Source organism: Salmo salar, chromosome ssa23 (assembly GCF_905237065.1).
Source record: "Salmo salar chromosome ssa23, Ssal_v3.1, whole genome shotgun sequence".
In the NCBI taxonomy this organism is placed as follows: domain Eukaryota; kingdom Metazoa; phylum Chordata; class Actinopteri; order Salmoniformes; family Salmonidae; genus Salmo; species Salmo salar.
The window spans coordinates 44,054,132-44,066,337 of NC_059464.1; the positions used below are offsets into that span (position 1 = coordinate 44,054,132).

At 41.6% G+C, this 12,206-nt stretch overlaps 1 protein-coding gene across 1 annotated transcript; it reads right to left on the bottom strand.

The window, feature by feature from the left end:
- Positions 1-651: 651 nt before the first annotated feature.
- On the bottom strand, positions 652-11,520 carry LOC106584719 (eukaryotic translation initiation factor 3 subunit J-A). Its single transcript, XM_014170241.2, has 8 exons — positions 11,394-11,520; positions 11,186-11,271; positions 7,671-7,725; positions 7,477-7,589; positions 4,907-5,105; positions 1,590-1,751; positions 1,377-1,450; positions 652-1,303 (listed from the first exon to the last, which is right to left on the bottom strand). Exons 1-8 carry the CDS (start codon positions 11,413-11,415, stop codon positions 1,169-1,171), a joined length of 846 nt encoding a protein of 281 aa, XP_014025716.1. The 5' UTR covers positions 11,416-11,520; the 3' UTR covers positions 652-1,168.
- Between the last annotated feature and the right edge of the window lie 686 nt (positions 11,521-12,206).

The following is a 12,206-nucleotide window of genomic DNA, read 5'->3' on the forward strand; positions in this document are numbered from 1 at the left end:
TATGTAAACTTCCGACTTCAACTGTATGTAAATGTGATATCAGTTTTTTATTAGTAATACATTTGCAGAAATGTTAACCTGTTTTTGCTTTGTCATTAGGGGTGTAGATTGAGGAGAAAAAAAACGATTTAATCCATTTTAGAATAAGGCTGTAACGCAACAAAATGTGGAAAAAGTCAAGGGGTCTGAATACTTTCCAAATGCACTGTAACTACACAAATATATTCCTGAGTGTGTACCCAACATTTTCATAGTAATGTGGCTTTTCTCAAGTGGTTTTATGCTCCAGGTGTTATTTGGACATTTTCTCCTGCAAATACTATTGTTGCATTTACACAGGCAGCCCAATTCTGATATTTTTTCCCACCAAATTGGTCTTTTGACCAATCACATCAGATATTTTCACATCAGATCTGTTCTGATTGCTCAAAAGACCAATTAGTTAAAACAAATATCAGAATTGGGATGACGGTGTAAACGCAGCCTATGTGATCTCTACTCAAGGATAAATATAGTGGAATATGGGATGAGCAAACTGACATTTGGAGACCTACATTCTTCACAGTAAAAAAATGTAGTTCATATTTTGGAACGCCAGTAGCCAATAAAACACATAATATTCAATGATACTGGAGACAAATATAGTCAATCTCATTTGCATAGAACACCACATTTATTTTCCTTCCGCTTTCAGTCGTCAAACAGTAACAATTCATTTTGTTGAAACATTTATTTTAAAGATAAAACTGAATTCATTGTAGATTTGGAAAAAACGAGAATGCTGGTAAAACATTTTGGAACTCAGAACATTCTTACAGTGAAGGGAACTCAAGGATCAGTTACTTGTCTTGTTGGTCAGTCAGTTTCGAGGAACCGTCGAAGGAATCCAGACGAGGACACAACCATATTGAGATCACATGTTCACGTTCTTCGTCAAACCATTCAACACTTCTTTCAGAATCTTGTTTGTGTGCAGCGGGCGACACAAGGGTGGTGTTCATTGGATGGCTTTGGGCAGCATAATAGGTCATAGGTCAGGGGTCATGCTCCGAGGTGGATGAATCGAGCAGAGCTGAGAGGGAATGGGAAGGACAGTGGATGTCCCCTATATAAGGGCACTACTTGAACAGGTTGCCGTTTGAGACACAGCGGTCTCGTTGGTATCACGTCACATAAAGTCCTCGTAGTCTTGTGCGTAACCTCCATCGAACTCTCCGTAGTCTGCTAGGTCATCCTTCATCTTGGCCTTCATCCCTCCGGCAGCAACCACACCTTTTTTTTTCTTCTTTGCTTTATTCAGCTGCTGTTGGAAATAAAGAGGGGATGATTAGCATTGACTTATATCACAGGAATACACATTTGAAAAGACCACTTACCTTTTCCTGTTTCTGTTTCTCACTTAGTAATACTGTGAGGGAGTTGCTGACCTTTTTTAAGTCTTCTACCTCCACTGTAACATAAGAGGTGCACCGTTCCAAAAAAATGATTTAATATAAAACAGTACCACTGACAGTTGATATGATTGACTAATAACATTGGTTAATTTCTACATTTATATTATTAAAATGGATTATTAAATGAATACTCACATGAGAGACAGAGGTCTCGAAACAAGGACTCTAGGAAAGCGGAATAGTGTATAGAACTCTCAAAAGGTGATATCTTGTCTTTTAGCAGCTTTTCAAAATCTGTAAAGTCATCTTTAGAAGAGGGGCTTACAGCATCAATTCCTTTTACACTGTTGACGACACCTGATTTGGGAAGAAAAAAAATATATTTCAGCACTATGATGTTAAAACTTTCCACTGACAACTTGTGTTGACAATGTCAAAAAACGCTTTATACTTCTAGCAAAATGGCGGGTTTTAATCACAGATTCTCTGTAAAGCTTTTTTTATGAATCTGGAATGTGTAGCCTGTCAACTTTAAAATGTTTATCATGCATACAGTGTCTTCAGAAAGTATTCACACCCCTTGACTTTTTACATATGTTGTTGTGTTGCAGCATGAATTTAAAACAGATACCTCAATGTCAAAGTGAAATTATGTTTTTCAAAATGTTTACAAATATTTATTACACTTTGGATGGTGTATCAATACACCCAGTCACTACAAAGATACAGGCGTCCTTCCTAACTCAGTTGCTGGAGAGGAAGGAAACTGCTCAGGGATTTCACCATGAGGCCAATGGTGATTTTAAAACAATTAAGAGTTTAATGGCTGTGATAGGAGAAAACTGAGGATGGATCAACAACATTGTAGTTACTCCACAATACTAACCTAAATGACAGAGTGAAAATAAGGAAGTCTGTACAGAATAAACATATTCCAAAACACATATCCTGTTTGCAACAAGGCACAGTTATACTGCAAAAACTGTGGCAAAGTATTTCAATTTTTGTCCTGAACACAGTCTTATGTTTGGGGCAAATCCAACAACACAATGCTTTTTCAGGATAAAAAAAAATGTTGCTAAGCACAGGCAAAATCCTAGAGGAAAACAAGGTTCAATCTGCTTTCCACCAGACACTAGGCAGGTTTCCGGTCTGACCCAGGTCAATTCGACAAAAGCAATGGTGCAAAATTGCAAAAAAGCCTAGTGGTTAGAGCGTTGGGACAGTAACCGAAAAGTTGCAAGATTGACTCCCCGAGCTGACAAGGTAAAAAAATCTGTCGTTCAGCCCCTGAACAAGGCAGGTAACCCACTGCCAGTAGGCCGTCATTGTAAATAAGAATTTGTTCTTAACTGACTTGCCTAGTTAAATAAAGGTTACTTTATTTTTTTTTTAAATGTCCCATTTCATATTTTATTCTAAATGCCTACTGCTTGCAAAACTCTATTTTTGTAAACTATAAAAAAAATATATATATTTGTAGGAAAAGGATTGTCCTGACTTTCAAGAATGCCTGAATTGTTTCGCCTTGCTATTATGAATGGCTGGCAAGTTTCACCATCCAATTATTACAGATCTATAGGAGTGTAAGTTTTATCATGGCACGGACCGTGGCGATACATTGGCACATGAGAATTATTAGAATATGGCAAATATTTGTAGATTATTGTATTTTATACATGCTGGCTTTCGCGGGCTACCTGAAACATGAAACATAGTTTGGGAGGGCATACAGGCTGTGGCAAATTTTTCACTGGAGTTGCTTACCAAGAAGACAGTGAATGTTCCCGAGTGGCTGAGTTACAGTTTTGACATAAATCTAATTGAAAATCTATCACAAGACCTGAAAATGGTTGACTACCAATGATCAACAACCAATTTGACAGAGCTTGGAGAATTTGGAAAAGATTAAAATGGACAAATGTTGCACAATCCAGGTGTGGAAAACTCTTAGACTTAACCAAGAAGACACAGCTGTAATCGCTGCCAAATGTGCTCCAACAAAGCATTGACTCAGGGGTATTTCTGTATTTCATTTTCAAAAAATGTGCAAAAATTTCTCAAAACATGTTTCCACTTTGTAATTATGGGGTTTTGTGTGTAGATGGGTGAGAAAGAAAAAAAACATTTAATCCATTTTGAATTCAGGCTATAACACAACAAAATGTGGAATAAGTACAGTGTATTCGGACCCCTTGACTTTTTCCACGTTGTTATGTTACAGCCTTATTCCGCCAAAAATATGTTTTTACATTTCCGTCATAAATCTACACACAATACCCCATAATGACAAAGCGAAAACAGGTTTAGACATTTTTGCATATTTATTAAAAATAAAAAACAAATACCTTATTTACATAAGTATTCAGACCCTTTGCTATGAGACTTGAAATTGAGCTCAGGTGCATCCTGTTTCCATTGATCATCCTTGAGATTTTTCTACAACTTGATTGGAGGAGTCCACCTGTGGTAAATGCAATTGATTGGACATGTCAATATAAGGTCCCACAGTTGACAGTGCATGTCAGAGCAAAAACCAAGCCATGAGGTCGAAGGAATTGTCCGTAGAGCTCCGAGACAGGATTGTGTCGTGCACAGATCAGGGGAAGAGTACCAAAAAATGTCTGCAACATTGAAGGTCCCCAAGAACACAGTGGCCTCCATCATTCTTACATGGAAGAAGTTTGGAACCACCAAGACTCTTCCTAGAGCTGGCCTCCTGGCCAAACTGAGCAATCGGGGGAGAAGGGCCTTGGTCAGGGAGGTGACCAAGAACCAGATGGTCACTCAATTCCTCTGTAGAGATAGGAGAACCTTCCAGAAGGAACAACCATCTTTGCAGCACTCCACTAATCAGGCCTTTATGGTAGAGTGGCCAGACGGAAGGCACTTCTCAGTAAAAGGCACATGACAGCCTGCTTGGAGTTTGCCAAAAGGCACCTAAAGACTCTCAGACCATGAGAAACAAGATTCTCTGGTCTGATGAAACTAAGATTGAACTGTTTGGCCTGAATGCTAAGCATCACATCTGGAAGAAACCTGGCACCATCCCTACGGTGAAGCATGGTGGTGGCGGCATCATGCTCTGGGGATGTTTTTCAGCAGCAGGGACTGGAAGACTAGTCAGGATCAAGGGAACGATGAATGGCGCAAAGTACAGAGAGATCCTTGATGAAAACCTGCTCCAGAAGGCTCAGGACCTCAGACTGGGGTGAAAGTTCACCTTCCAACAGGACAACGACCCTAAGCACACTATATATATGGATGTATGCATCAGCAAATTGAACCATGTACTTATTTGCTTACTGACAGTATCATGACATCTGATAAAACAGACAAACAGGTTTTATATAAAACAGACAAGGCCAAACTTTTAATTTTCCTGTAATACTGGGACCAGTTCCCCAAAGTCATCTGAAGGCTAAATTCCTCATTGGAACTATAAGATCTATGGTTCAAATCATGAACTTAGCCTTAAGATGCTTTTGGGAAACCAGGCCCTGATCTCTTACCAAAAGCATCCTGAGCCAGTACAAGACCAGCCTCTTCCTGTAGTTTCTCTGCTAGCTCCTCCTCTGGTGTGAGTTCTGTTTCCTCTTCCTGTAGTTTCTCTGCTAGCTCCTCCTCTGGTGTGAGTTCTGTTTCATCTTCCTGTAGTTTCTCTGCTAGCTCCTCCTCTGGTGTGAGTTGTGTTTCATTAGATTCCTCTAACTACCAAGCAATAAATTAGAAACAGTATACTTTCAGATCCAGCAGAAAATGCCTTGTCAGTCATGGAAACTTTAGGCTATACACTGAGTGTACAAAACATTAAGGACACCTTCCTAATACTGAGTTGTGCACGTCCCTTTGGGTGGTGGACTATTCTTGATATACACGGGAAACTGTATGAAACAACCAGCAGCGTTGCAGTTCTTGACACAAACTGGTGCTCCTGGCACCTACTACCATACCCCGTTCAAAGGAACTTAAATATTTTGTCTTGCCCATTCACCCTCTGAATGTCACACAATCCATGACTCAATTGTCAAGGCTTAAAAATCCTTCTTTAAGCCTGTGACATCAATAAGGGATCATAGCTTTCACCTGGTCAGTCTGTCATGGAAAGAGCAGGTGTCCTTAATGTTTTGTATACTCAGTGTATATACAGTCGTGGCCAAAAGTTGAGAATGACACAAATATACATTTTCACAAAGTTTGCTGCGTCAGTGTCTTTCGATATTTTTGTCAGATGTTACTATGGAATACTGAAGTATAATTACAAGCATTTCATAAGTGTCAAAGACTTTTATTGACAATTACATAAAGTTGATGCAAAGAGTCAATATTTGCGGTGTTGACCATTCTTTTTCAAGACCTCTGCAATCCACCCTGGCATGCTGTCAATTAACTTCTGGGCCACATCCTGACTGATGGCAGCCCATTCTTGCATAATCAATGCTTGGAGTTTGTCAGAATTTGTGGTTTTTGTTTGTCCACCCGCCTCTTGAGGATGGACCACAAGTTCTCAATGGGATTAAGGTCTGGGGAGTTTCCTGGCCATGGACCCAAAATATCAATGTTTTGTTCCCCGAGCCACTTAGTTATCACTTTTGCCTTATGGCAAGGTGCTCCATCATGCTGGAAACGGCATTGTTCATCACCAAACTGTTCCTGGATGGTTGGGAGAAGTTGCTCTCGGAGGATGTGTTGGTACCATTCTTTATTCATGGCTGTGAGCCCACTCCCTTTGCTGAGAAGCAACCCCATACATGAATGATCTCAGGATGCTTTAATGTTGGCATGACACAGGACTGATGGTAGCGCTCACCTTGTCTTCTCCGGACAAGCTTTTTTCCGGATGCCCTAAACAATCGGAAAGGGGATTCATCAGAGAAAATGACTTTACCCCAGTCCTCAGCAGTCCAATCCCTGTACCTTTTGCAGAATATCAGTCTGTCCCTGATGTTTTTCCTGGAGAAAAGTGGCTTCTTTGCTGCCCTTCTTGACACCAGGCCATCCTCCAAAAGTCTTTGCCTCACTGTGCGTGCAGATGCACTCACACCTGCCTGCTGCCATTCCTGAGCAAGCTCTGTACTGGTGGTTCCCCGATCCAGCAGCTGAATCAACTTTAGGAGATGGTCCTGGCGCTTGCTGGACTTTCTTGGGCGCCCTGAATCCTTCTTCACAACAATTTAACCGCTCTCCTTGAAGTTCTTGATGATCCGATAAATGGTTGATTTAGATGCAATCTTACTGGCAGCAATATCCTTGCCTGTGAAGCCCTTTTTATGCAAAGCAATGATGACGGCACATGTTTCCTTGCAGTTAACCAATGTTAACAGAGGAAGAACAATGATTCCAAGCACCACCCTCCTTTTGAAGCTTCCAGTCTGCTATTCGAACTCAATCAGCATGACAGAGTGATCTCCAGCCTTGTCCTCGTCAACACTCACACCTGTGTTAACGAGAGAATCACTGACATGATATCAGCTGGTCCTTTTGTGGCAGGGATGAAATGCAGTGGAAAGGTTTTTGGGGGAATTCAGTTCATTTGCATGGCAAAGAGGGACTGCAATTAATTGTAATTCATCTGATCACTCTTCATAACATTCTGGAGTATATGCAAATTGCCATCATTCAAACTGAGGCAGCAGACTTTGTGAAAATTAATATTTGTGTCATTCTCAAAACTTTTGGCCATGACTGTACACACACACACACACACACACACACACACACACACACACACACACACACACACACACACACACACACACACACACACACACACACACACACACACAGTGAAACCCTTTGGGACGATTTGAGGTTTAATCTGGGTCTGGAAAACACTATTTTTTTACAGTCTCTGGGAATACCGGATGTACAGTATAATAATTTGTACCCAATCCAAATGATAAAGACAATTAAAATCATCAAGGCATCCCAAATTTACTCATATTTATGGAAGCAAAGGTCAAGTTTCTGCTGAATTCTGAGAAGAAAACCAGCAGTCGCAGTAGCTGGATTGGTTACCGTGGCTACTATCATGTACTCCATAGCAACGACAAGCAGAAATCCCAGTATGCAAGGCACTTACCCTCTTTCTCAACTCTTCTTGTTTTTTTCTTTGTAAACTTTCCCTTTCTTTGATTTTTTCAGCTAATTTCTTCTTTTCTGAAAGTTTTGTCTCTGCTACAAATGAAAAGAAAACTGAAAAAAAAAAATGATTTAATTTGAACTTGTATTAATATAATAGGAAACTCACTGGTTCAAGTCATGTGGTTTAAATACCTGCTTTTTTCTCTTCTGCGTTCTTCAATTCCTCCTCTTCATCATCCCAGTTATCCTACAAAGAGAACACACGGTGAGGGAAAAATGGATGCATGCTTCAGAATGTTGCGTCCAGTCATGTATCTAGCTTTAGTTACAACCAAAGCCATCACTATTTAGCTTATTCGTTTTTCAGCATTGGTTAGCACCAACCTGATTAAATCAGGCTGTCATACACAATTCATTGGTATATATAGTCTGAAACGAATGACTGCAAAATCATGTAAAATGTTCCTTACAAGCAGGAATGTTGAATAAAGTTACATTTGAACTTACTCTATTGGTCAGTCCTTCCGGATGGTACATTTTAGACAGAATATCCATAGGAAAGTATTGTTAAAACCAACTTGTTAAGAGTGCTGAAATTCAAACTGAAAGTTAAAACATCTGGCGCATGCGCAAACACCTGCTGACGTCAGTCTTGTGCACGTGCCTTGGGTCATGCGCAAACACACGCGTGTACGAGATACATGCGTACTAAAACTGACGTCACTAGGTGTTTACATGGTTTTGAGCATTGTGACAGTACTGATGCTCAAAAAAGTTGGGTAAACAAATACTTTTCTGGGGGATATTTTGTATAAAATTATAAACATTCTGGCTTGTAACTAACATTTACACGATTTTGCAGTCATTCCTTTTAGGACGTATATACCAATTCATTGTGTTATGTGATTAAATCAGACTGATATTCTAGCACCATTTGGGCCATCTACTGATGTTTACCAGTACAGTAAATCAAAATTCAAAAAGGCACTCGCACATACGGGTTCCTTCTCTTTTTCCTTACCAGTACAGTAAACAAACATGAACCTTAGTAACAGGCGTCACATACGGTGCTTATTCCAGGCAAGACGAAGCTAACTAGCTAGATTACATAGCTAGATAGCTTCTAAACTAGCAATAGAATGACAGACAGATGTAGCTAATCATTAGCAGGCCAATAGTGCATAGCTGTCGAGTAACGTGTAGCTACATAACGGTAGCCAACGGACTCATCAAGACCATCTAATCTACCTTGCTAGCTAACAGCTGTCATCCTAGGGTGGCTAGCTAGCTAACGCTGTCATCCTAGGGTGGCTAGCTAGCTAACGCTGTCATCCTAGGGTGGCTAGCTAGCTAACGCTGTCACAAGTAGAGCAACATCGTTGGGAAAGTCATCGGGCCTGTCATGCCAAATAGAGTCCCCCCCCAGTCATTTATTATGGACGACGGGTCACACCAGTCATTTATTATGGACGACGGGTCACACCAGTCATTTATTATGGACGACGGGTCACACCAGTCATTTATTATGGACGACGGGTCACACCGGTCATTTATTATGGACGACGGGTCACACCGGTCATTTATTATGGACGACGGGTCACACCGGTCATTTATTATGGACGACGGGTCACACCAGTCATTTATTATGGACGACGGGTCACACCGGTCATTTATTATGGACGACGGGTCACACCGGTCATTTATTATGAACGACGGGTCACACCGGTCATTTATTATGAACGACGGGTCACACCGGTCATTTATTATGAACGACGGGTCACACCGGTCATTTATTATGAACGACGGGTCACACCAGTCATTTATTATGGACGACGGGTCACACCAGTCATTTATTATGGACGACGGGTCACACCAGTCATTTATTATGAACAACGGGTCACACCAGTCATTTATTATGGACGACGGGTCACACCAGTCATTTATTATGGACGACGGGTCACACCAGTCATTTATTATGGACGACGGGTCACACCAGTCATTTATTATGGACGACGGGTCACACCAGTCATTTATTATGGACGACGGGTCACACCGGTCATTTATTATGGACGACGGGTCACACCGGTCATTTATTATGGACGACGGGTCACACCGGTCATTTATTATGGACGACGGGTCACACCGGTCATTTATTATGGACGACGGGTCACACCAGTCATTTATTATGGACGACGGGTCACACCAGTCATTTATTATGGACGACGGGTCGAGGTTGATCACGGAGGACATCAGGTGGATCCAGATCTGGGGAAGGGATACGGTAGGTGTCTCAGAGCATGGCAGACGGGTGGCGGTCACACCAGTCATATATTAGTGAACGACGGGTCGCACCAGTCTGAGACACCTACCGTGTCCTTTCCCCAGACCTGGATCCCCATGATGTCCTCTTGCGGGTTCTGCCATGCTCTGAGACAACTACCGTGTCCCTTTCCCCAGAGCTGGATCCCCATGATGTCCTCTTGGGGTTCTGCCATGCTCTGAGACACCTACCGTGTCCCTTCCCCAGACCTGGATCCCCATGATGTCCTCCATGATCAACCACACTCCAAGATCCCACTTTTCCTTACAATTACCTACAGCTACTGGTAATGTCATGTTGTTTAATGTAATCTGCTAAGGGACCTGTGCTCGACATATAATCCGGGACACAGTGAGATGCACTACGTACACTAGCACTGTAAACACTCCAAGAGGGAAGAGAACAGCTGTGCCTGGACTACAATCTCCCTCCTCAAGTCCACCTTCTGAGACCGGCTGCCTGTCGAGGGAAAGTGTCTGGCAGAACCACCTGTAGCATCCACCTCTCCTCTATCCCACACACCAGAACTGAGATAAAACCCATGCCCTACTTCTGCCAACCTCCCCCCAATCATATTATGTACATGTCATTCATCTGTTTTTTCAACTAAATGTATATTGTTTGTGTTGATGTTAGCCTATACTCATGTATTTCAGTCTATAGCTGTATAATGGTATTGTATTGTTGTTCTTTGCTATTTCAAAAGTACTGTTTACTTGTAATGTTGTTGACATGTTAAGGTACCTAAAAGTAGTTCAAAGTAATGTTTTCATTAAATAAGCTTTATTTACATAGTAGGGATGAAAATAATGTCATTTTGGCTGTAACGCTCTCCAAAATTCGACATTAGCTCAGGCCTGGGCAATTCCAGTCTAAACCCCCCAACACCCCCCCCCCCTAGCAAACACACCTGATTTTAAACTAATTGCATTTTTAACTAAAGATCATGATTATTTGATTATTGGAGTCAAGTGTGTTAGCTGGGGACTGGGGGGAAAAAGTGTGACAGCAAGGCCCCAGAGGACTGGAGTTTCCCAGGCCTGCATTCTCTCATCACGCCGTTGATATAGCAACGGAAGCGAAGAGCTTCTAGAATCTCATTGTGACGCAGGGGGGGGAGACACTCTATTTGACATCACAGGCCGAATGTTCTGGACACTTTTTTACCGAGTCTGTCCTACTCCTGACTTGTCACTTTAGGCTGTGGACCACTCGGCTAACTTTGGTTAGATAACTAACTAACTACCTACCTACCTAGCAAACAGTAGCTAACACTGCTGACATCATATGTATGATCTAGTTAGGATGCGATGAGGTGATTAGATGCTCTTTGAAATCAACTACGGTGTAATGTGGTTGCTAGCTAACGTTAGCCTGCTATCGTTACCTTGATATCCTCATCCTCATCTTCGCCTTCCCATTTGTCTGCCACAACAGTCTTCTTGGGCTCGTCCGGATCGAAAGTGTCAGCATCTAAGACCCCAAAAAATACACATGTTACAAATGTAAACTATCATCTCTTGTATTTTTAATTGGCAATGTTTCGGTAAACTTGAAGAATGCTCCATTCCCACACAAGTGGATTGGATTCTTACCCCATGAATCTCCCTCCGCCATATTGCCTGTGTATCTGATCAGAACGAATTCCGTGGGTGTACAATCGGTAACTGGCTCTTTGGTTCCGAGAGAGAATGACGCACACGCCGATGTGTGCTGTCATGCTCCATATTATTATTCTCCAGTCATTGCTGCTCCCTATTTAGTGGCAACATAGCATCATTAGTTCAAGCCAAAACATAATGTCAGTTATATCAGTTCAGAATACCCATTAAAATAGTCATTTTTAGACCATTGAATATAGATGTCACAAGTTAGCAGTACTTCAGTAAAAGTACTTAAGTAAAAATACTTTAAAGTACTACTTAAGTAGTGTTTTGGGGTATCTGTACTTTACTATTTATATTTTTGACAACTTTTACTTTTACTTCACCACATTCCTAAAGAAAATGGTGTACTTTTTACTCCATACATTTTCCCTGACACAAAAGTTCTGGTTACATTTTGACAGGAAAATGGTCAAATTCACACACTTATCAAGAGAACATCCCTGGTCATCCCTACTGCCTCTGATCTGACGGACTTACTAAACAGAGAACATCCCTGGTCATCCCTACTGCCTCTGATCTGACGGACTTACTAAACAGAGAACATCCCTGGTCATCCCTACTGCCTCTGATCTGGTGGACTTACTAAACAGAGAACACCCCTGGTCATCCCTACTGCCTCTGATCTGGTGGACTCACTAAACAGAGAACATCCCTGGTCATCCCTAGTGCCTCTGATCTGGCGGACTCACTAAACAGAGAACATCCCTGGTCATCCCTAGTGCCTCTGATCTAGTGGACTCA

Excerpts from the sequence above, each read along its gene's own strand:
- LOC106584719 (XM_014170241.2), bottom strand. The coding sequence starts at position 11,415 with ATGGCGGAGGGAGATTCATGGG. Across the intron at positions 11,272-11,393 it reads GGCGGAGGGAGATTCATGGG|ATGCTGACACTTTCGATCCG; the intron begins GTAAGAATCCAA and ends TTGGGGTCTTAG. Across the intron at positions 1,304-1,376 it reads AGAAACAGAAACAGGAAAAG|CAGCTGAATAAAGCAAAGAA; the intron begins GTAAGTGGTCTT and ends TATTTCCAACAG.